This window comes from Meleagris gallopavo, chromosome 6 (genome assembly GCF_905368555.1).
Source record: "Meleagris gallopavo chromosome 6, MGAL_WU_HG_1.1, whole genome shotgun sequence".
Taxonomy (NCBI): domain Eukaryota; kingdom Metazoa; phylum Chordata; class Aves; order Galliformes; family Phasianidae; genus Meleagris; species Meleagris gallopavo.
Window position 1 is genome coordinate 39,817,234 of NC_139409.1, and position 25,347 is coordinate 39,842,580.

The window sequence follows — 25,347 nt, forward strand, 5'->3', positions numbered from 1 at the left end:
AGGTACGCCGCTCCGCTCCGCCCGGGCCCTCCGTAGCCGCGGGCCGCCGCACGCCCTCCTTCCCTTCCCCTCCCTCCCCGCCCCGCCCCGTCCCGTCCCGTCCCGTACCCCTTCTCCCGGTCCGGGCTGCAGCAGAGCAGCGAAGAGGCAGGACGGAGCCATGTCGCACGGGGCGCGAGTGATCCGCACCGGGGTGAGCAGCGCGGGGCCCGCCGCGCCGCCGTCGGCCGCCGCCTCCTCAGCGGGCTCGGACGCGGAGCTGTTGGACGGTGCCTATTTCCGCTCGTGCGCCGGCATGCTGAAGGTGGCCCAGATGGTACGAAGCCGGGCAGGGGCGGGTGGCCTCGGGACCCTCGGCCCGTCCCGGGGCTCCTCCGGGGCGGCGGGTTACGGCGGTTTTTGCTCTGAAGCTCTCGCAGCTGGCGGGAGGAGGAGGGAGCCCGGTTTCTCTCACGACGCCAAGTGCGAACTCCCGTCAGAAGCAGCCTCCGCTTTTCATTCACTGGTGGAGACAGATGTGTGTCAGCCTGGGGGAACGCTGCTTGTGTGGAGTGCCGCGCTGTGCTGCTGGGACATTTGAAGCCAGTGGCAATGTTGAGCGTTGACAACTCTTTGTTATTAATCGTAATTTTGGCACAGCAGCGTGAAGGCATCGGGTGCTGCACGCCAGCAATCCATTAGCTGTGGTAAGTTTTGGGAGAGGAGGCCAAGGGCCGCCTGCGAGGCCGGGGTGGGGATGAGCTCCTGGGCCAGGGGTGGTGAGGTATCACCACACAGCAGGAACTGGGGAATCGCTGAGCATTTGTACTGCAGTTGTCCCTCACTGTGAGTTCAGCTCTGTAGGAGAGTCAATAGCTGTTTGCTGTGTTCTCTTCTCTTGGGTTGTTCCCAATCCATCATGAGGATCCGGAGTGTCTTTCCAGGAGATAAAACGATGCTCTTTTGAACGCACGTCTCCATCACCAGTGATCCTGCGGTCCTGAAACTGTAGCCTTGTGCTTTGCTGACTAACTAGAAGCCCACTTACCTTTTTGTCTTCACCACTGTGGAAAGCACAATTCCTTTTATGGACTAGAAGGACCTAGTCCTCTCTGCCGTCCATCCTGATGTGTCTTCACTACACTTCCTACTTGTTACTCTCACAAGTGCGTGTATTTGTGCTGAAGTTTCAGTTTTGATGTGCATGGAAAGTGTGGAATGTGTGCTTTACATACTTTACATCCTTTAATGTAACGTATGTAAATGTATTTAAATGTATATAAATGTAATAGTGTAATATTTAACATATTTTATATGAAATAATATTTTATGAACACTGTTCAATATCAATATCATTAGAATTTAAGCTAGTGGCTTTCTGTGCTGATTTGACAAGTTCCCATGAGCCCTCTTCCAACTTTACCCTCTTACATTTTTCTGCATTCCAGCTTTCTTATAAATAATATCAGTAGGAATTACTTCAGCTATCCAGGGAACTTTGGGCAGGTTAAACTCTTCTGATGCGTTATCTTGGTAATTTATTCTTCTCAAACAGTTTTCAAAGAAAACAAAACGCTTGTGCTGCAGTGTGTAAAAATGATCAAGGCAAGCTAGTTTTAGATCAACTCCTCAACATTTATCTAAAATTCATCTTTTCTCAGAGATCATTTTCACTATATCTATGAATCTGCTTTTATTAGCATGCAGTTCTTCTGGTGTTGGCAATATCTGTGTTTGATCAGAATTCTCTGTGATGAAACTGTAAATGTTGCTGGATTAATGTTAGTGGGGATGGTGATACTGCAGGCTTCTTATGAAGGAGAGCCATTATTCTGACAGAGGACAAAGGTAAGTTGTTTTCAGATAGACATACAACATGCTTCATAGAGTATACAGAGAGGCTTCTGAATGGTTCTGGTTATGAAGAAGGAGCACTACTGCATCTCTTTTCTCCTTCTTCTTCAATCCCCTTTGCCAAGAAGTAAATGATATGAGAGAGAACAAGAAGCAAACATTTTTATTTCTTCATTTATAGTAATGCTAAGGGCTATTTGCAAGCCCCAAAATTAGCATAAATAATTTGATTGTATGCATGAAATTATTCTAATAGGTGGCATCAGCGTGCCAGGATAATTTTAGCAAGGAAACAGAAGATAATGTCACAGGTTTTCTTCTGTGAGAAGGATCTTAACACAAGCCTTAAAATTCAGCAATCTCATGCAAGATGAGGAGCTTGTCCAGGAATCTGATCATTACTGACTCCATGTTATCAATTCTTTCCCTTTAAATTCTTTTGGATGATATGAAAGCTTGTGTTGGCTCTAGCATCTAGTATAGACTGAAATTAGGAATTAAAAAGCATGTTTCGTGCCTGTGAGCCTACGTACATTCCTTTATTTTGCATAATTACAGCTTTGAGTAGGTAATGCATTTTTCTGCATTAAGTTCCTGACTTTCAAATATGCAAGGAATGCTCTATCTAGGTATTTTGAAAATACAGTGGAGGAGAAAAATAGTTTGTTACTTGTGCACTTTACATAGCAATAAGGCAGTTTGACAGCTGTTTTTCATGTATGAGCATCACTAATGTTAATAGGGACTCCATTTTCAAAATCCAGTCTGAATTGTTGCTGTGCTTTTAACAAGAAGTTATGATGTATCTTCAGCTTCTGCCTTCAACTGGTTTAGTTTGAATATTGCTCTTTCTTTTGTTCCTTCTTTCATTCTTTTTTGTGCTTGCAGTTTTGCCAGTACTTTTTGTACTCTGGGTGTTACATGCAGGATTGTGCCGTGGTTCAGGCTATGGGAGATTCAGGCTGGACGTTAGGAAATACTACTTCTCTGAAAGGGTGGTCAGGCACTGGAATGGGCTGCCCGGGGGGGGTGGAGTCACTGACCCTGGAGGTGTTCAAGGAACGTTTGGCTGTTGTGTTGAGGGATATGGTTTAGTGAGAACTGTTGGTGATAGGTGGATGGTTGGACTGGATGATCTTGTAGGTCTTTTCCAATCTTGGTGATTCTGTGATTCTAGAGCAGCAGCGTGCTCACCAAGCGCAGGGGTGTGTGTCTCTGTGCACAGTCCATGTGACTACAAGGGCTACATTTGAAATGAAGCCAGCTTGGCAAACTTGCCACATATGGCACTTCTCAGTACACCCCACTGACAGTGCTGGTTTGTTTGAAGCATGTTTGTTCTGTGTTCATGTTACTGCTGGCTTATTTTATTGCAGGACTTTCTGGGTACTCAGAAAGAACTGGGTAGTTCTCAAATCGTATCAGGAAACCTTTTGAGGTCTCCTGTGCCCATAGAGACTGTTTGGAGCTGTCGTGTGCAAGAAGAGACATCACAGCACAGTATGTGCTTCTGTAGGTCTCAGACTTCTCAAGCCATTCCAGGACTGTTCCTTGCTTCTGGATCCTGAGAGGAATGGGGGTGGCCTGTGGCTTCTCTGCCCCTCCTTCAAGATGGGCCAAGGTAACTGTGATCAGAGTCCAGACTGAGGGAGGATGTCCCCACAATAAGTCCGTTGCTACTGAGCAGACAGTGGTTCTGGTACAGCAAGCACAGCCATTGTATATAGTGTTTTAAACTAAGGACCATCTTATTCAATCTGAATCAGGAAAGAGCAGTTTCACCAGACACAAAAAGAAGAAATCTTCTCGAAGCTGGGGAAAAGAATAAACCCAATGGAAGTTGACTTAATAGCATCATTTTTAACTCATTAAATAGTTAAAGCTCTTCTGCTGAGTAAATAGTTAAAGCTCTTCTGCTGAGTAAATATTTCATTTCCCAAGTGTTGACAAAAGCAGTTACATACTAAATATCTGTACAGCCCACCAGGCAGCATCTGAACAACACTGAAGTTTGCTGAAACTTCTTTGGATTATTATATACAAACATACAGTTGAATAATGGTGTTCAAGGGAATATTAATACATCTCATGCAGAAAGCCAAAAAAACATTGGTAGCTAGATTGCTAGAGCCAAGATCAACTTCTAAATGTGTGGGATGGTATCAGCCAAACTTCCTGGGGAGCTGCATTCGGAAGATGTTAAAATATGAAAAGAAAGCAAGATCTGTTGGTGGAAGATAAAAACCGTTGATTTAGAAAAAGGAAATGCACAAAAGCAAATGCTGTTGGAGTAGCTCTCCAATCACTCCAGTCTTTTAACTTGAGCCCCAAACTCCTTTTGTCTATGGAGTTGATTGAAGTAAATGATCTAATTCTTTGCAGCAGTGTGTTAGCGATGTATAACTTTGCTTGTATGGTAATAAGACTGTTTGGTCAGGAGATACGTGCAGAGATGCTGAAATTGTAAACTTTTCTCCTACCTAGACTGTACTTTCAACTTTCTCCCACAATTACTCTGTCCATAGTTCTTCCTAAGGAAAACAGTGACCAGAAGTAACAAGCTTGGCTGAAAGTTGCCAGATGCTGACCTGCCAAGCTTACACTCAAACAGGTCTGTGTTCTGCTCGTCTCTTCATCCCAGCTGATAAAACAGGAAAAATGCTGCTGTTCTAGCTAACAGTGATGTCCTGATATATTACACAAAAAGTCTTATTGGAGGCATTTGATGAAGTAGTGGATAAAGTAATAGATGAGGAAAAGCACTTTGAAAATGTGTGGGTGTCCTCAGCCTGCAACTGTGTGACAAACGACTGGCTAAAGAATAAGGAATTGAATTTATTTTTTAATTTTAGCAGCGAAGTTATTATTCTCAGGCCGAGGCCGGACACGTGTATTGTAGGTGCTCATTGCTGTTCTGCCAAATGTTGCAGTGACGGGATCTCGCTTGGCATGCTGGCCATAGAGATAGAAGTTTGTCTATGTCATGGGTAGCTCAAAAGCAAACGAGCATTTGAGTGAGGAATGCCCAAGCCTCGTAATTAAAACCCATAGGTCTGGGAAGTCCTGTTATTTACACTCTGAGATCACCGCAACAGGCTGCCTTGGCCAGGCGTACTTTTTCCATTCCTCTGCTCAGGGTGGCCATACAATTTCTGCCCAGGTATTTGCATATGAGCTGGGAGCAGACAGCATGTTCTCTGTGTGCTAAGTAATGCTTGGTGGTAGGCTGACACGGTTTTATTTGACAGGTCAAAACTTCAGAGGCAACGGCAGTGGAAGGAATTTTCTCTCTGTGCTGCCATTCTCAGCTGCAGTGAGGCAGCTGTTTACAAGATTGTGCAATATGCCAAACGAGGGAACTGATGTAGCTTTACTTCAGCTCTCCTTCACTTTTCTTCTTTCATAAGAGATTTGAGGGAACAGTGCAGCCACAGAGACTATTGTCAGGAGCAGCCAGTGTCTGGGATAGAATGGTAGGAGCTGCAGAAGCATGAATTGGTTCCACGTGCTTCAAGCCACAAGCTAAGAGTTTAGTTCTTTTCTGTTATTTGTTGTTGTTAGGGAAAAGTTTAATTACTTAGGTTACTCTCTGTCTTATTGTTCAATTTCAATATGTTTTTTCAGCAAAAAAAAAAAAAAAAGAAAGAAAATGGCGAATTTTCTGATGTTTCAACTCCTGTAGAAGGCTCAAAAGTCAAGTCCAAAATATTGCTGTTTTTAAATATTAGTGAATCTCTGTTCCAAATATATCAGTGAATGCTTTATTTCTTTCCAGAAGAGGCTACCTGCAAGCACGGAATTGGAGCTGTCATGCCTTGCTCACTTGGCCAATCCATTAGGATTTGTTGTAATGCATTCATGGCATGTAGTGCTCTTTATGTAGCTGTGACTGAACAAGGTCTAGTAAGTACATTTTCTGAAACCAGAAAAAACAGGAAGCGAAGCCTAGAAATTTACCACATCTCCTGAGATGTGTTTAGCATGCATGAAGGAGCAGAGTGAAGTATTGGCAGTGGTTTGCTGGCACATGTGTTTCACAGGAAGTTAGATTTGCAGTAGCGTTTTGAAATTTCTATCAGGTGTGCATGTGTCTGTGGGTTGTCAGATGTGAAAAGCATGGCTTCTTATTGCTCTGTGACTTTCCTAAGAAGTTCTAATGTGCCATATCCCCTCTCCTCTCTCTTTGGAGACAGTGTCCCTTTGAACATCTGCTTCTTCTGAAGAGAAGAAAACCAGTGGTTCAGTTCAGTGCAAGTGTGGTCTTTAGTAGCTCAGAGCCTAAAAATGTTGAAAATTCCCTTGTTGAGCAGATCCTGCACCTGCGACCCTGGAACAATCCGTGTGTCTCATCATGATCAGGGGAGCTGTGGACATACCCCAGTGAGGGCAGTGTGCCTGACCATGATGATGTTAGGTAACAGCTCTGCATTGCCTGGACAAAGCAGTATCGGCCCCACAAGCCAGACAGTGTTTGGCTACTATGAGTAAGTGTTTCCTCCACTCACCTCCCTTGGGTGTACTTGTAGGGCATTCTCTCAGTCCTGTGGCTGAGCCTCTCCTTTGCACTGTTGTCACATCACGTGCACTGCGGGCTTGTCCTCCTCTTTTGTGGTGAGATGTAAAGTATACAGCAGCCAGAAATTGCTGCTCTCTCTATGCAGAGACCAAACTTTAAAATTGCTGTGATTTTCTTCCACACACCTGCGTGCTTCCTCTGTTCTGCATAGCTCAGATTCCAAAGGAATCATTACAGCTGAAACAATTTTCTGCGCTGCAGTGCTGGGAATCTGATGAATACGAATACAATGGCAAGTACAGGAATGTCTGACTGGCCCAAACCGTGTGGCTGCACCCTTCAAAGCCATAGCAAATTGATTTGCTGTTCTTGTACTTAGGGCTTCTTCTGCTCATAGCTTGACACGAGGAAAATGGAAGTGTGACAATGACAAGATTGAGAAGCTGCTTCAAGAGGAATTTTCTTGGGATGTTGTCTGGTTTTATTGCAATACCATTTCTGAGTTCACAAAACGAACACTGACAGCTGGAAAGGAAAGAGACCTGAGATCATCAGTAGCAACTGCAGAACTGCAGAAAGACTTTGGATGCTGTCCTGTAAGTCTGTAAACACATTCACCCGAAACTGGGAAGGCCACTTGAAGAGGCCTCTCATCTACAAGGGAAAAACCCAGTCCCCAGCTGCTGTTTGTCTCCTGCTGGCTAATTGAGCCTTTTGTAGATAGCTTGAGCGTGGCTTCCTAGTAGCAAAGGCAGTGCCATCCCTGGGTGTTTGTGTGACCTGCCGGGCAGTGGTACCACTGGGGAATCTCATCTGTTATTTCACTTCTCCAATGCCTCGCCAAGCACAAAGCGTGCGCACTTAGAAAAGGTTGTTCTTCTGTGTGCTAAGGCCCTGTCTAATCCATCAACTGGGTTGTGATACTGCTGGTTGATGTGGAAATAGTCACGATGTTAGTATTTTGGGGAGCACTCACCTGTATTTTTCCTGATAAAAAAATATGATGTACCAGCACAGCTAACAACATAGACTTCAGTGATGTTAACAGTCTCCTCTTGTTTGAGGAGACCTTGCTTAAGGCTCTGTTGCCATGGCTCGCAAAGCCTTTGCTGAAGATGACAGATACAGGCTTTTTAACAGCTCTCTGTGCGATTGCCAGGTGTCAGCGTGGTATTCTCTGGGGCTGGGAAAAGAGATGGCAGGTGCTAACTGAAGATTCGAGTCAGCCAAGCAATAAATGCCTCAGACAATGAGAACGAGTTGTGTTGTGAGCAGCATCCATAAGGAGAGGGATGAACAAATTGCTTGCTGAGGGTTACAGGCATGGGCACCGAGACTTTCCTGAGCAGTTTGCAAGGTGCTCCTTATCTCAGTAGCAGCTTTCAGGAAGATGAGATTCCATATGCTTTTTATTTTTTGTGCACCTGGTTTGATAGATTAGTAGGGAGTTGGTTGCCAGGAGGTGCTGGGTTTGTGTTATATGTTCCCATTTGAGCTTAAAGTAGCTGTGCCCTGCTAGCTATGTATTGGATACCCAGATCAAGTAGGAAGCTTTGCAGTTTGTTGTGCAGTTTGTGAGGGTGTTTGTTAGCCATGAACACCACGTACATTGGACTTCATGCAGACAGACAGTCCGAGCCAGGCTTGGCTGGCCAGCCAGCGTGGGCTCCTCTGTGGGTGGTACTGCCATGCATGATTGCTGCATGCGTTTTTAGACAGCCATGACCTTTACGTACAAGAGCTCTCTAGCTCACAAGTATGGATTAAACTCTTCCTACCTTGTGTCTTACTTATAATATGGGACTTCTGAAGTTTGTCTGAAGGGCAAACAGTGCAACTCAGTGTAACTGAGAATGGTTCAGAATGGTAGTTTCAGAGGTACCTTGTTCCTCCTCCGAGTATTTCTCCTTGGCAGGCTGAGAGGAAGTAATACAGGTGAGCTGGGAGAGGTGCTGGAGTGGGTGGCTGTTCTGCTGGGGCTTTGCATGCACAAGGAGTAACATGTTCACGAAGTATACAGGTCTTCTGCCCTTGCCCAGAACAGCATCTCTTGGATTTGTGGATGCCTGGAAAGGCATAAGGCCTCTTTGAGAGCTAGAAGGAAAGCAGTTGCTTTTTCCAGAGTTAAATCCTGCTAGAACATTTGCTGCATTTAGAATTCTGGCCATATCCTTTGCAGAGATGTTAAAAGTCAGCTGTGCTATTAATAATCTTTTGCAATGAGTTTTATATGTTTTGGGAATTGTTTGTGACTTGAATATGGCACTTGTGTGCTGTTACTCAATTATGACTTCACATATTGCTGCAGCAATATGAGTTTTGCACGTATGTTTTTATATAGACTGCAAAAACTTACTGATAATGATTTTACAGTTGGAGAATTTAAAACTGAATTTGATTTATAATACAAAGCAGAACCTAAATCTTTTAGTATTGGTTTAGAGAGAAAAGAAATAAAGTTACGAGCCTCTTGTTAACAATCTTACTTTGCTCTTTTAGATTAATTCACTACTAGATGAAAATGTACTGTGTTCTTTGCCATATAACAGTGAAGTTCTCAGCTTTCAGCTAATGAAGTACAGTCCTGCATGATGTCTTTCAGCATGGTGTGGTGGTGCAGGCAGCTTTGGGGTGTGAGGCAGGGAGTTGGCTGAGGTGACAGGTGGGACTGATGCGTTGCTTGCACTGTGCTCAGCAGTAGGCATGACTTCGCTGGGCATTACAGAGAATTGCTTTTTTAGTAATTGTGGCTACCATCCTGCAACAAGGACTCTTTAATGCTGTCATTCACACGCTGGTTCTGTGATTACCTCACATCCTTTGTTATCACCGAATGCTGTGCCAGAACAGATAATGACTTATTAATAAATAAAGAATACAACTTCCTCGTACTGAGACTTGTCCTCTTATCTGAGTCTTAGAGGGTCAAATAAGATTATTTTGCCTTCTTCTCACCCTCCCACCATTCCTATCTTCAATATATAGCTGTGGATGGCAGTGCACAAGAGAAGTCATTTATCAGAGGCCAGGCAGCCTCCTTATTTTAGCAAACCAGCCAGACAAGAGGAAATCTGCCCAGACGTAGGGGCTGAGAGACTGTTGTACAACCAAAGACTGACTGCTTCACAGATCCAGCACTTGAAGATTGCTGATTTCATCTGTCTTTAGGGAGGTTTTAGCTGGACTGGGTTCTTTATCATTTTTTCCTTTTCTGAATCTTTCTAGTGTGTGCTTGGCTGTTAGACCACCCATTTCCTTTGGAAGAAGATTTTGGTTATGGCATCAGCCAGCTTTGCTGCTTAAATTAGCTGAACTGGTCTTGCATGAATTATGCTTGTGACCTTGACGTGACCTTGACCTGAGCTTTGTCTATCTTACTGCTTTGGGAGTAAGTAACAGTAACAGTTCAAAGACCGTTTGATTCTCTCCAGAAATATGTAATTAATAATACAGATATTGCTTCACTATTTTGTGGTGTAACATTCATAAATACACAAAATGTGGTAGTACAGCTGCAGTCAGTGATAGCTCTTCTCTGTGTGGGACACCTAAACAGGACATGGCTATCCTCATTGGCACGCTTAGGATGGAAAATTCCACATTCTATTTTGGCTGGTGTCACAAGCTAAAAGCTTTGACTTTTTTCATTCAAATAGAAGAAGCATTTAGCTCTTACTATATTGCTTTTTTAGAAAGGCTGTAATAAAACTTGATGCGAGTCACCACTGTGCCTTACTCCAAATCTGAAGACAGACAGCTTCTGTACAGTTGTTTGCACAGAACTTGGGTAAGTTCTAAGAGAGGAGGAATTAGATGAAGGAGGAGGGAGCATATAAGCGCTACAGTGGTTCACCAGCTCTTCACCCAGTGCAATGGAGAACTCTCACTGCTGTTTAGAGCATTCAAGGGAAGAAGGGAAAAAAAGAAAAAAAGAAAAAAAAAAGGCTATATCTGTATTCTAGAGAATCAAATTCCTTTCCAAAGAAGGATGGAAAATAAAAGCATTTTCTGATATTTCACACACTGTCAGCTACAAGCTGGGAGCTGGTAGACCAGAGCTGCTGCCTGCAGTATTGGTACAGATGTAGTAGCACGCTGAGTCCTGTCCCCTGACCTCTTTCCCCTGAATGGTGCTCTGAGACAATGTCTCGTTTGCCTGTGCACTTGCTTAGTAAATGGCACTTTGGGAGTGGGCTTCTGAGGCTTCTAGTTTCGTGAGCACCTTGGCTGGCACTGCCCCCTGAAAGGAATATCCTTGTTTCTTCTCCCAACTGCTTGTATCATTCCCTCTGTCACCTTTCCTCTTGCACTGGCACCATTGTTGTGTTCCTGCACTAATTATAGAACAGATAACAGCTGGAAAAACAATTCATACACAGAGGAGGACATAAACACAGGCAGAGTCATTGTGTTGCTGTGTCAGTTCTTCAGTTTTCTTTGACCTCTCGATACTCTGTGCCGGTACTGCACAAAGTGGCTGAGTAGAAAGGCTAGGAATTGCTTTTGGCTTTGACAGCTTTGGCTTAAATGCATAAAACTATACCCCTCTGGAAATATCTTTATTTACCTAATTGCAATGCATGTCCTGATGCAAGGGCGTGGAGCAGATAGCTAGGATGTATTAAAAGAGGGAAATGTTGTGTTTTTAGATGCATGAAGAGAAATTTGGATTCTTTGGAAAGAATGAGATACAGAAGAGAGGAAGTACAGTGCAGAATGCAGAGTATCATGTAGGGAGCGAAGAAGAAAGAGGAATAATAAGAAAAAAAGAAGGAATTAGAAAAAACTTCTTGTGGGAGAAGAGAGCAGAGGGGAATATAGCCAAGAAAGAAAAGAAGATATGCAGAGAAAAGCAAGGAAGTGGTTTTATATCACATAGTAAAATAAAAGGAAAGATAATGCAGTGGTGGGTAGATTATACATGTCAATGTATGTGTCATGGTATTACTTGAAATCTTTGAGATAAGAGTTCGTGTTTCTTTAGAACTAGGTATCTCGATGCAGGTTTGTTTCCTATCGACCTTATCTTTCTTCCTAGCAGTTTAGCTGGCATTTCACATCTTATTTTCTATATACCAAAAGAAAACTGTAATCCATTTCTAAAAGTCACATGATAAGACAGCAGTTTTGACCTATCAGTTCAGGATATGATCTTGAGACTTAGAAGAATTAAGGTTTTAGTACTGCTGTTGGTAGTACAGCAGCAGCTGGAAATCCCAGGCCTTGACAGCCAATGAGGTGAGCTGACCATGGCCAACAGCCAGACACCCACCCTGGCTCTCATGTGCTCCCTTTTCCTCTGGGGTGGAGAGAAGATAGAAATACATCTCATGGATTTTGATAATGACAGTTTCATAAGGAAAGCAAAAGCTGTGCTTGAAAGCAAAGCAAAAAGAGGAATTTGTTCACCTACTCCCCATTGACAGGCAGATGCTATGTCACTTGCTGGAGAGCAGGCTCTCAGCACTCATTATGGTTACTTGGTAAGGCAGAGGCAATGGCCACAAACATCACCCCGTCCTTCTCTTTTCTCTGAGTGTGTTGCTGAGCACTACATCACATGGCCTGGAATATCCTTGGGGCCACCTGGAACAGCTGGCTCGGCCACGTCCCCAGCCAACCTCTTGCCCACACCCAGACTTCTTGCTTTGTGTAATGCAGAGAGAAAGCTTTGCCACTGTGTGTGTGAGCACTGCTCAGCAATAGGCAAAACACTGATGTGCTGTCAACGCTTTTCTAACCACAGAGGCAAAGCGCAGCGCCGTCTCAGCTACTGTGAAGGAAGTTAACTCCTTCCCAGCCAGACCCAGTACGCAGCCACTGTACTGGATGCTGTGCAGACACAGTGAGAAAGGGTAACCCTTACTCCATGGGCATTACTGGAGTAGTGAAAGAGCAGCTAGATACAGGCCAGTGATAATGCGTGGGAAAGAACAGTCAGGAGCGGTCAAGAGGACGAATAGAGGGCTGAACTTTGCAGCTTTTGTTTCCAGTTTGAAAACAGGAGTCTATTTGGGATGTATTTTGGGTGTTTTCTTTGCAACATGTGATATCAGAGTTTATTGTAAGTAGGTGATAGTGATATCCTTAATTGAATAATACTTGCTTGCACAAAACTAGCTGATGTTAAGGAAAACGCACTTGTCTTAATTGTCTGATACTAAGCAAAATATTCTTGATGCTAAGCAGAACATCCTTTATCTAGTCATGGAGCTCAGTATGTAATTGTTATCTAGGTCAGTGTGGGTGCCTTCTCCAGTACATCACCCTACAAGGAATTAGTACGAGGTTAGAAAAGCAGGGAGCAAAGATATAAAGAGTTGCTCATCGTTGCAAACGAGCTATGGAAAACTGCCAACTTGAAAAAAGGAGAGGAGGGCAATCTGTGGTCATGAAGAAGACAACTGTTTGCTTCATCCCTGAGGGCATTGAGACCACCACCCAAAATCACTGAGCATATGCAAGGAGGCGGGGCCCTATATTAATAATTTTGGAGGAGATTATTGAGTATGTACGTACTGCCCAGGGGAAACTTTTGCTCGTGTAACACAAGTAACGTACATAAGCTGAAGGTCTTTTGTGCAAGGTATGCATGGTTAGGGTGGAGATAACCTCTTGCATATCCAACTTTGTAAGTAAAGAATGCCTGCTTATCAATGTGGTGCTTATCAACACCACATTGGAGTCATCGGAGTTAGTGAGTTTATTCCTGGATTTCAGATGGCAGCAGTCAGGAAACACACTAATTACTATTTTACAGTAAGCTAGGATACTCATTTTTATTTATCATGTGGAGTAATGGCAATGAATCAACCCAAAAGCTACCCCAAAAGACCAATCTTTTTCTACTCTTTTACTTGTTCCCTGACATCTCCATTGGACTTTTTAGGAATTTTTTCATATATTATTAATTCACACTTATCTGTTGCATCAATCTATTGGTGGATTTTGTTTGTTTTGTTTTTTGTTGTTGTTGCTGCTTCATTTTGGTTTTTGTAGACATCTATTCTCATTTACACTATAAATGAAAACAGTCATCTTAACCTAGGGTCATCTTGATTGTTTGTTTGCAGTGTTCAGCATTTTGCCTTGTTTCATATGTCTAAAGTGTTTGTAAGGTGAAGAACTTTAGCACAAGTATTAAGGAATAGCACAAAGCTGCACGAGGGAAGGTTCAGACTGGACATTAGAAAAAAATTCTATACTATGAGGGTGGTCAGACACTGAACAGGCTTTCTATAGAGGCGATTGGTAACCCATGTGCCTGTCAGTGAAGTATTTGGACAGTGCCCTCAGTAACATGCTTTAACTTTTGTTTAGCCTGAAGTGATCAGACAGTTGGACTTAATGGTCTTTCAGTGTTGCTTCCAACTGAGCTATTCTATTGTATTAGCCCTTACTTGGTGAATGGAGGAATTGAAGCACAAAATTATGTAATTTACTCAAATCTAAACAGTAATAAGGTTACAAAACTGAGATTGGAACTCAAGAGGCACTGATGTTCAATTCCTCCCATCTTCTGTCAGTATTTGTCTGTGGAAGTGTGTCTCTAATGCTCAGAACAGTAAGCTTTCTTTTATAGCATGTTGTCAGTATTGGAGATCATGCTGGATTTATATTTGTGCAGATAGCTGTGTCTGAAGAAAATTTAGTTCTTTCCAAACGTTACGAAAGAATTAAGTATTGGTAATAAAGTCAAAGCTTTATTTATTACATCCATTAAAGTGGGACAGTAGAAAAAGATTGTACAAGGCACTTGCACAGATTTATTCTTGGGTTATAAAATTGCTCTGTGGTCAGATAAACTACAGTCTTCTACCACATGATCAGACCTGCTTCCAGTGTCCTTGCTGGAGCAGGAGGTTGGACCAGATGACCACCAGAAGTCCCTTCCAGCCTCAGTCTTTTTGTGATTTTTGCTACGAGCACCCAACACATAACTGGATCACGCCTTTCATTTCCTGCATGGTTAAAACAAACATGCTGCCGCAGCTCCTCTCTTTCCTGTCAGCCCTAGGTATGTCTGATTAGCATGGCCTGTGGCTGGCTCATCCAGCAAGTGAAGCCACAGCAGAGAGTAGAGCAAGTCTTAAGCCTTGCCCTCACTGAGTAAAGGCAGCAGCGGCATAAACAGTGGTCCCCGATCTGAGGATCAGATCTCCCAAGATATGTCCCATCTCCCATTAATGCACACTAAAAATCTGTGCTCGTTCATCCTTTTTTAGGGGACATGGATTGGCTTTTGAAGGAAGACTATATTAAGCAAAAGCTAAGTGTTTAATTTTTGGTAGAGCTAGGCTCACTTCAGATCAGAGCGGTGTTTGGGCTTGGGAGCTTATGTCACTGCTATTCAAGGGCTAATTCCACAGGCACATTGCAGAGGAGATGGTTGACTTTTCTCCAGCTCAAGATAAAGAAGAGAATGTGAACTCTTACTATCTTTCTTGTGTAGTGCCTGTTCTCTCTGGTAAGGTGTTGAGTGCCTTCTGGCAGTTGCTGATTGCCTTTAGCTCGTGTTGGCTTCACTGGGAGATGGTTGCTGAAATATCCCAGTGTTCCCGAAGTCTTAATGGCTGAACTATGATATCTGGTTCAATGGAAAGTCAAGAAGTGGGTTAGTTAAGCTAATCAACTTTTGTGAAACAGAATAAATATGGAGCTAGACTTAAACCCCAGAATCGTCCCTTGAAGTTGATTGATGCATGTGTTCTCTGTGTTGCTTTTCAGAAACCAGAAAACATATCAGTAATGTCCTGCAACACATCTCTCACCCATTGAGTAATGCAGGTCAGAAGCCTGCTTACATTTTGTGTAGTGCATTGAAATTCTCCAGTAATGCTGACCAACCTTCACCTCATTCTTCTGGTGTGACTGGCCTGCTGGCTGGGGGTCCGAGTCTGCTGCTTTCACAATCTGAAATATTATATTGAAATGGAAATGACAGTGCTCTCAATTTTTTGTGCCTCTAGGTTTTATTTTCAAGATGTATTAACCTGTTCCACTGAGCTCAGATGCATAAAGAGTGCTCATAACATTTGATCACTTCGCCATTCATTTCTCTCTCCATGTATATTTATTTATCCACATGTGGTCTGTGCCACAAACTGACTTCTGAGGTATCTATTAAACCCTGTCTCAGACAGTTACATGTTAATCGTTTTACCACTCACTCACAAGTTTTCGGGAAACAGAAATTACAGAGAAAAAAGTGAGATATAGTCATTGCCTCTATATAGTATCAGTATATTGTGATATATTCTGATATCCGGTGAAGAAACTTTGGTATTTGTCACTTTTTAAAAGGTAAAATTCTGTGGCTCTACTTGCTACCTTGCTTACTATTTTTAATTTAAATGGATTTTTTAATGGATGATTTTTTAACTCTGAATGTACCTGCTAGCCATATGGGCAATGTTGTGTGGTTAGCACGGTATAGCATTATATAAAGTTCTTGATCCTGTCCCATTTGTGCCTGTCCTGTGAAACAGCATTATGTGCCTCTGATCAGAGAACCCTCTTGAGAATTTGTGTGTAAATCTTGTGCTGGGAAATTTATTTTTAAGAAAGTAAATATTTGAAAGTAATGCATCTTCCGCATAGGTATTTCTTCCTATCTGTGCGGGAAACTGAGGCACATCTGAAAGCAAGAAAGGAGGAATCTTTGCTAATTGTTTTGGGCATTGTTTTAATTGAGAATTGGCACTTGGAATGGAAGGCATGTTTGTTAAATCCAAGTTTCTACCGTGTTCTTGGGAGCTGGTCAGATGTTTTTTCCCTTGGATCTTCAGATAGTTCAGATTCTTCCTGCTGTATGTTTGACCTAATTCCACCTGCTTAGGTGGATAGGCTAAACAGAACACACTCCCAGGTGCAAGCAAAAGCTCTATATGCACATCAGAACTTCACAATAAATTGTTATTTTTATCAAACTCTACCCAAACAGGCACACCATGTTGTGACAATGAATTGACTTTTCTAGGAAGAATCTGAGCTATGTTATTTGGGTGTTGGGTTGTTTTTTCCTTTTAATTTTAATTAAATGATAATGGATGGAGTTGGTTAGGAGTTTGAAGGATGATTATACATGCAGTACTGAAGTGCAGGCTTCCTCAGAAAGGTTTTCTTTTAATGTCTTGAAGAAACTTTTAAAGTGTGAATCATTACTGTTCCTGTCTGGTTTTGTGTGAGCTGAAAATTACAGAGGCTGAAAGTGCATGTTACCAAAGCCTGTAATAATAAAATATTTGGCTGTATCCTGGGTAGATTTTTTTTTCAATCACCCATGCTAGGCAGGTCCTTTGCAAGCCTACAAGTAACAGAAGTTGTGATTTTATGTGACACTGTTAACATAGTAAAACTTTTGAAAGGTTTCTTCACATGGTTACATCATTTCCTACAGTACTACCTTGCAATCTACTGATACCTCTGCTGAAAAAGAGGAGTGAAATTGTTATCTCAATTACAGCCAGCCAGTACCCGCCAAACAGAACTAAAGGTCTTCGTGGGCATATTTATTTCTACAGCATTCAGTGATTTCAGGTGCAGCGAACCATCCATGTCCTTCTGAAATTCTATAGGGTTTATGCCCTTCAGTTGCTGCTGCAACCCCAGGCATTCAGCACCTGCTCTCTATTTGAGACCTCTTGTTTTGTAATACAGACTTCTTCAGTTTGGATCCCACAGGCTGTCTGGGACCATTGCTTTCTTTTTAGCAGTTGGCTCTTTCTCAGCTTTGAACATTTCTGTGCCTGTTACTTTGTCCTCCATTTTGTTAGGACCATCCAGTTTACTCTGGATGATTGCCTTCTGATTCTAAATGACATGTTGTGTTTGAAGTCATCTTCGTAGGCCTCTGAGCACTGCTCTTACAACCTTTAATGTGTCTTTTGTCTTTCAGATCTCACTGCTGGTTGGATTCATCAGTGTAAATAATTCTCAGTGGACAGATTACAGTGCATACAGCTACTTTCAGATTGTTACCATGTGTGACTTGGTTATGATTTTGTTCTTCTACATAATCCACATTTTCAGAATCTACAGGACGCTCACTTGTGTTAGCTGGCCACTTGCGGTAAGTCTGTCAGATGGTCTACATTTTTTGCTTCACTTGTGGGTTGATATCTGGACTACTTGGTTCATTTTCTTGTGCTGTCACATGTTGATAGGCTCTCTTTCATATACAAATCCCTTTGCTGCTTTTGTTACTAGTATTCAGCTCAGAAGATGCTGTATTTCTAAGTCTTTTAGCTGACTTGGATCAGATCCTGCTCTCCTTTACAGAGATATAAATCCAGTGAAGGCAGTAGGGTTATTCTGAGACAACTGGAAAAAGGTGTCAGCAGATGGGCCCTAACTCTGATTGTTTATAGTAGCTACATGCTTGCTAGAGTATCAACTCACTACATTAGAATTCATGTAATACATCCTGTCCCAAAATAAAGTTTATATGTGCTATTTAAGTCAAATGTGACTCTTTTTGGTGTGGTTATAGGTAACTTAAACAATAGCGAGAAATAGGATCCCCAGCCTGACTGCTCATAGCCTGGCCTTCACTAGGAACTTCCTGCAGGATATCCTACCTCATTCCACCATTTCCCCCGTACATCCATCTCTTATATCCTAGCAGATAACTAACAAACACTACAGAAAATGAGAGACCTGAACTTCCTCACAGCTTTGATTAGATCAGCTAACAAAAAAAGTCATCTGTTCTGATGTTGGATCACAGATTTTAGTAACCTCTGACAACTCTCTTAGACGCATAGTGACCTGTTAATCCCACAGAGAAAGAGCTAAAGGGGTGAGGAAAGCCAAGCAGAAAGATGTAGAGGAAGTTTTGAAATTCAAGAAGTGTTTGAATGGCTTTTAATGGAAGCTATGTAAATAGTTTACAGAGGGAGATAGCAGTTTATTCCACTTCTAAACAAAGAATAAAAGTAAATTCTTTTTAAATGGAGACTTGCAACATTTTTTAAGATATGTATCTCTAGTATTTGTTTCTAGAAAGTACTTCTGTCCTTATTTAGAGATAATATGTTTGCATGGAAAAGGGAATGAGTTTTGTAAAGCAATATTTAATGTGTGAATTGTTGTAACAGAACTCTGCCACTTTGACCTTTTCATTCGCTGCGTTTTGTTTTTCTTATCTGTTTGTTCATTTCAAAACGTTCCACACTGCAGTGGTGAATTTAAGGCAATGCAGTTTGTGGCTGTTTAGTTTCAGATAGCTTTAATGAAATGGGATGCTTATACATTGCTGTTTGTGTTCAAAGGAAGGCTACAAAGTTAGGGAAGGCTCTGGAGGGCAAGGTGTGTGAAGAGCAGCTGAGGTCCCTGTGTTTGCTCAGCCCAGAGCAGAGGAGCTGAGGGGAGGCCTGATGGCGGCTGCAGCTCCTCACAGGGAGCGGAGGGGCAGCGCTGAGCTCTGCTCTGTGTGACAGACACAAGAGAATGAAGCTGCGTCAGGGGAGAGTCGGGTTGGGAGTTAGGGACAGGTCTGTGCCAGAGGGCGGTGGGCATGGAACAGCCTGCCCAGGGCACTGGGCACGGCCCTGAGTGCCGGAGCTCAGGGAGCGTTTGGGCAGCGCTCTCAGACATTGGGTTTGGGTTTTGGGTGGTGCTGTGAGGAGCCAGGGGTTGGACTCAAGATATTCTCTGGTTCCCTGATTTTACAACCACCTCCTTTTCAGTCAAATATTTTAGTATCTTTGGAACAGAATTGAAAAGCCTGTAAGAGACTTTGGGAAACTAGGATTAGTATTTGGCTGAGTTTCCTGGCAAGATCTCTGCATTGCAATCAGAGGTGTGCCTTACAATACAAAAAGTAAAGCTGTGGTGGTTGAGGAGTTTGCTCTGTAATGACAACTTTTAAAGCTGCAAAAGCATTTTTCCAGAATGGCACTGTCTTGGTCCTGCCAGGGGTTCATTCTCTACGTAACATGGCCTTTGATAATTCACTTACAACTTGTCTCCATCCCTTGGGTTCCATGAAAGTAGTAGGCTGTGTACATTGCTGTAATAGATGTCTCTAAGAAAGAAACAGCATACCTAATTTGCCTGCTGCGATGTGGACTAACCAGAGGAGACTTGTAATAGAAATGCTTTATTCTAGCAAAAACAGGGGTTATGATCTTGATCACCTGAAACAAGGTTGCAAGGGGAAAGTAATTTGTAGTCTGAGAACCTGCTTTATAGAAGGATCCTCTTCAGTTGTTTAAAAATCTGAGCAGAGGGAAACTGTGGTATGGTTTGACAGACTGTTTCTCTTCTGAAATTTCCTTGAACGATTTCCTTTTGGGTCTATATACTCTCTGTTTTGGTTTAAGAAGGAATCTCCTGTCTCCCTTACGTGTGGTATTTGCGTGGCTCATGCTGGTAGTGCAGTACAAAGTCAGTAAGCACATATCCCATCAGGACACCTCACCACACAATATTCTGAAGACACCTGTATTGATTGATGTAACCTTCATGAGGATTCAAAACACAAATCCACAGATAACTCTGTGTACTGTGAGGCAAAGTTGACTTCTAGGCTGATATTTGTCACACCAGAGAAAATCTAGAATGCAATGCCTCAGTGGTCTCAGAAAAAAAAAAATGTTGCGTCACATTTGATTTACTGCTTACTAAGCTGCAGCTTGCAAGACTTGGGCAGCTTTTCTGGAACCTGATGTTGCTTACGCATGTCTGCATAGTTGTGCTTTTTGTGGTTTCTCTCCTATTTCTAGGCTTGCTTGATGTAAGGAGGTTGTTAGTAAATCCAGTTTATTTTCTGATTAAAAGTAGAAGCACTTTCATTTCCTCTGCTACTCATTGCTATTTCATGTATGTAGGCTAAAGAAATGTGTCCCCAAGGCTTCTTCCTTTCCTCAGAATGGTGTCTTTGAGTAAATTGCATTCTTGGTGCAATGAAGATACATGTTTCTCCCTCCATATTGTACCATACTGAATGAAAAAGATTGTGTCCATACCCAGTAAGTAGATTTTATTCCAGTAGAGCTGCAGATTGGTCCTTCCCTTTCAAACAGAAACTTGTCAGGTTTTTTTTATGTTTTTTTTTTCTTTATTTTTTGACTTTTTTTTTCCTTTTGACTGTCCACAGACTTTGAGTAACCCCTGCCAATTTGTTCTGATTCTGATGGATACTGAGATGCATTTCTAATGAGTTTTCCTTCTGAAGCAATCTATGCTTGTCTTTACAGGAATTTCTCCATTATTTAATTGGTACAATTCTGCTTCTCATTGCATCAATTGTAGCAGCATCGAAGAGTTACAATTTGACTGGACTAGTGGCTGGAGCGGTAAGATCTTGTTTATTAGTCTTGATGCCTTTTTTTTTTTTTTTTTTTTTGCAGTGTAAGTTGAGTGCAAGAAATCTATTGCTCGTCACTTTGATTTCTTACAGTCTTGGCTTGCTTGTTTCTTGGTTGGTGTACTGTCTTCTATCTCATTTCATTGAATGAGACATAATATAACACCAACAAAAAGGTTTTGTGAGACTCCAGTCTCACCACTAAAATGAATATGTGTTGAAACAAAAGGCTCTCGCTTTAACACATAAGGACAAATGTGTTTTGGGGAAGAATTAAGACAATTTAGGTTTGACAAGTGGCTGTTATAACAACTACAAGTTAGCATTTCACCCTAGTCTTCTGCATTTGCCATCTTCTGCACCTGAATAGAGATTATTTACCCTGAGCTACAACCCTTTGTCATCCTGGGTCTATGTATTGGACGATGTACTCTGTCTCTGTTGGCTGAAGTGTTCTTCAGAGACATGAATTTTGAGTGTGGGCAACAGAACTTAAAATGCAATGCAACTAGGATAAAGAGTTGCTTTCACAAGCGTGGTCCCGATGATTATTTGTAGATGCAGATGGAGAAGGAGACACTTATTTATCTGGCAGCTGACAAATAAAGACTTGTTTGAATGGGGTTTGCCAAAAGAGCAAAAATCAGAGGTGTCAGAAACACAGTGTCCTAATGAGAAGTCTAGCAGGTGGGACACTGTGTAGGTGTCCAGCTTTTTCTCCCTACTCTATATGATTTTCAGTCATTGGTTTGACAAGGCGTAAGCTACTATAGTAACTTTTTTAGCACGTTGGCAGAATGATGGAAAATATAACTTCATTTTTGGTCTGTTAACATCATAAAATACATAGTTGAATATACAGGAGTCCATACATTCATGGATTATGTGTCATCTAATGGTAAGTATTTGTGGTTTGTCTGTTTTTTCATTCAGACATTTGGATTCCTAGCTACAGTCCTTTGTGTTTTAAGCATATGGTCATCCTACAAGGTTTCTTGCATCACGCAGTCAACAAGTAAGTATCATGCTTAGTGCCTGCCAAAATGCTTCTCAAAATGAATATTTATATTTTCCCATGGCAGTATCTGCCTGGAAGGATTTATTAACCACCTATTCCTTGTTACTCAAAATTACTCACAAAGTAATTCTACACTTTGGTCAACACATGTGTCACAGCTACTGACAACTTTTCACAGCTAACTAGTGGAGCAAAATAACTTGCCTCTAGCAAGTATCGGTGCTGTCTCATCTTCCACACCCCCCCTGCCCTCCCACCAAAACAAGGTTTCCTGTGTGTGCTTTAATCAAGTAAATTCATTTGTTTGTGATGGTGCAAGTGACACTGTCTTCCTTTTCTAAGATGCAGCTGTATGACTCCTTCATCTCAGCAAGATGTCTGCCTTACAAAATACTGTACCAAAGAGGACCGCCCATCACTGAGGAGAGAGTGTGGGTATTTTGTTATTAGTCTGGACAGCCAGTGGCTTTTGAAGATCTACTTGAAGTTTTATGCAAAATAATGTTATGAACCAAACTTTTTTTGTCACCCTCATCCAAAGAAGTTTACTTCCCGCCCAGAAGAAGCATATAATGGAGAACCATATTTTTTTCTGAGCTTTACAGAGAAATGCTGCTTCTGTTTCTCAAGCTGGGCTGCAGTCATTTCCAGTTATTTGCAGTAAGTGCCTTTAAAACTCATTTGGAGAGTTGTTTGGTTCTCTTTTCAAAGGGATGGAAAAAAGTGCTTCTGATTTCCTCCATCTGTTTACAGAAGGGAAATATTGCAAGCTTCTGCCTGATTCTTAACTTCCAAGGCTGGTTTTTCAACAAAGGAACTGTTACAAACTGATTTGTGAATGGATAAGCTGACCCAAGTTCAGAACCGTGGAATTTTTCTAACAGCAGCTCAGCCCTATCAAAAATTATGAACTGCAACTTGTATAAATCATTGCAAATACTCCCTTCTAGCCCTGGCAGTACACAATGAAATCAGATCAATCAAAAATTATTATTAAAAAATTCTCTCAGCCAAATACAGGAAATACATACTCAAGAATAAGCTTTAATGGTTTGCGGGATCTTTTTCTTTCCTTTTCATAAATAATTGTTGGTGGAATGGACATTTTGAAGACTTGTTCTGTAGGAAATTTCTGTGCATTTCCTAGATATTATTCTCTTTGGAATCTAATGGTGTTTATGGAAAGCCCATCGCAAATAGTGCAGCGTGCTTCTTTCTCTCTCTTACATGTGGCTTCCCCCTTCTGACTATGCTGGGATCCATGTTTTCAGAGCCTGGACAGAGTTTTTTCCAACCTGATATTGTTATGAAGCTGTTTGTAAATTTAAGATGGTGACAATGCTGCTATTTTCTTGGCACTTCCATCTTTCTGACCTTTTGCAGTCCATTTCTGGTGAGCTGGAAACTTTTTTGCAGAAAAAAGTGAAGCTCAAGTCCTCTTTCTTGGTGCTCTTCCCTTTCATGTCTTGTTGTGAAGCAGAACTTGCATTTGTAAGCTGGTCTTTTCTGTGAGGACAATTGCAGGACAGTGCAGCACATTTTGGCAAAATAAAACAAAACAAAAAATTAGGATTTATATATTTTACCAGACCCAGACTGGAGAAAAGAAGTATTTTCTGGCCTGCTGTTCATTTTTCTACCTGTCTTAAATTCTGCAAAAATACTGCTAATTAATTTAATGATTGGCTTTTGAGAAATGTTTTTGTTCCCCATAGCACATCAACATGCATTGCCATTTGTTATGTATGGGTCTCTGCAGTGATTTTTTATTTTATTTTATTTGTTTTTCACTCTTTGACAAGAGAAATGGGCCAATTTCTAAAGTTCTGAGAATCTTGAGAAAGTGAAAATAATGAGCAGACAACCTGGAAAGGCAGGAATCTCCCTTCTTGTAGTGCGTGGTTTCTGTGATTCTTATTGCTTTCTTTCCCTGATTGACTTAAAACAACACAGAACAAGAAACAGTTTGAATGCATAGAAGTCTACTTCTTGTGGATCAAGAAACCTGTGTTCACTCCAAGATAAACTGCTTCAACGTGAATACAGAAGGTTATTCAAATAAATCTTACTTTGAAAAGACTGCAGAAGATTATGATATATACATATATGTGGTTTGATTTATTTTTTGGCACTAAGGGTGGTTGTTCACTGGTTCCCCTGCCAAGACTCACTTAGCCACAGTTTTTGGAAATCAGCAGCCTGCCTTCAGATTGACATGGTAGGTATTTAAGGAAACAATCTCCTCTTTCCCCTTGGAGAACAGGAAAGTGCTGCTTCTGACAGTAGCACCGTTGCCTCTTGAGAATGCTGCTCGAATAGGTATTAGGCACCTTCCTCAGGCTTTCACCCATCTTGGCAATCCAAAGGAAAACAAGTGCTCAGTTGCACTCAGCATGAATGCAGCTGAGTGCACAGAGCTGTGGTGGCAATGGGGAGAGATGCATCTGCTAAGGCCGGGCTTGAGTCTGAGCTTGTGGTAAAGAACAGGCTGTTTCAACGCTCTGCTGGAGCCTTGCCCCTCTCCGTGCACTGCACACTCATCTCTCTATCTTTTTTTTCAGCCTCCCTCTTGACTCTCTCACTTGCTACTATTTGGGGAGGGGGAGCCTTTACGGGGAATTTCCTGCAGTTCAACCACCAAAGGATTTCTGGATGACACAGTCTGATCACCCAAAGAATCTGTTTTGCTGCACTTGTTTATACTGGATCAAGAGACATAAAGTTCCCTTCTAGGTTTTGTGGCCATCAACATACCTAAGATATGCCTGTAGCTTTTGTTATTGAGACACTGCTGGGTTCATAGACCTACCAGAAGCTCTTAAAGCAGGATGCTTTCAGACTGGAAAGCTGACATTTATGCTGATATAACTTCCTCACTTCTCCCAGATTCTTGTGAAACATGTCTACCAGAAAATGCACAGCTTTTGGTGATATCAAACCTACTAGCAGAACTTCAAATGACAGCTCTGTCTGACAGGGACTTTGGCATCTCACTACTGTACCTATGCCTGCAAAAGCATTCTAACTTTCCTTCAGTGTCAGCCTTGTTCTGAAAGCTCCATCTGTCTTTGACTTTGTCAAATATGAGATTCCAGCTGTTTTAAAAATAAACTATGTATGTTCACTATTTGGATGATGTGATGGCTTTGATAATTGGATTGTTATCTTGCTCCTTGCTCCTTTTTTTTTTTTTTTCCTTTACCAGTGCAGTGATTTTCTGTCTGGGAAGCATCAGGAAGTATTCTGGAGGATGAAAGATATTTTGAGCCCCAGAAAAAAACTATTCACTTTCCCTGGTGTGTAGATGCGCTGGTCTCTTGACTGTTCCACACAGAAATGTCCATCTTCTTCAGTCCCAAGAAGAGTGTTGTTGTTCCTTTGAATCAACACAGGTAGATCTTGGGGTTCAGTTTTGCTGAAAATTGTATTTAAAAAAAAGAGAGAAGAAAAGAGGTAACAAGCTGATTCATAATGAAAAAAAGAAAAAGTTGGTGTTTGACCTCTGGGGATTTGAGAAAAGCTAGAGATTGAATAGTGTCTTTGTGAGGGTAAGAACAGGGTAAGTGAGAAGGGGAAATGAAACTTCTACCAAAAAAGGAAAAAAAAAGAGGAAGGATGGTTCTGAAAAGCTTGAGGAGCACAGTACTGGATGAAGACTGCAGGTTATGT

At 41.9% G+C, this 25,347-nt stretch overlaps 1 protein-coding gene across 1 annotated transcript; it reads left to right on the plus strand.

Annotated features, from left to right (window-relative positions):
- On the plus strand, window positions 1-24,805 carry CMTM7 (CKLF like MARVEL transmembrane domain containing 7). The gene is made up of 5 exons (XM_010712900.4): window positions 1-316; window positions 17,247-17,420; window positions 20,551-20,649; window positions 21,594-21,675; window positions 22,021-24,805. Exons 1-5 carry the CDS (start codon window positions 161-163, stop codon window positions 22,032-22,034), a joined length of 525 nt encoding a protein of 174 aa, XP_010711202.3. The 5' UTR covers window positions 1-160; the 3' UTR covers window positions 22,035-24,805.
- The last annotated feature ends 542 nt before the right edge of the window (window positions 24,806-25,347 follow it).

What these genes read in the sequence shown, in the direction of transcription:
- CMTM7 (XM_010712900.4), top strand. Translation starts at nt 161, where the DNA reads ATGTCGCACGGGGCGCGAGTGATCCGCACCGGGGTGAGCAGCGCGGGG. An exon ending in TGCTGAAGGTGGCCCAGATG is followed by an intron (nt 317 to 17,246) that starts GTACGAAGCCGG and finishes TTTGTCTTTCAG; the next exon opens with ATCTCACTGCTGGTTGGATT. An exon ending in GTGTTAGCTGGCCACTTGCG is followed by an intron (nt 17,421 to 20,550) that starts GTAAGTCTGTCA and finishes TTGTCTTTACAG; the next exon opens with GAATTTCTCCATTATTTAAT.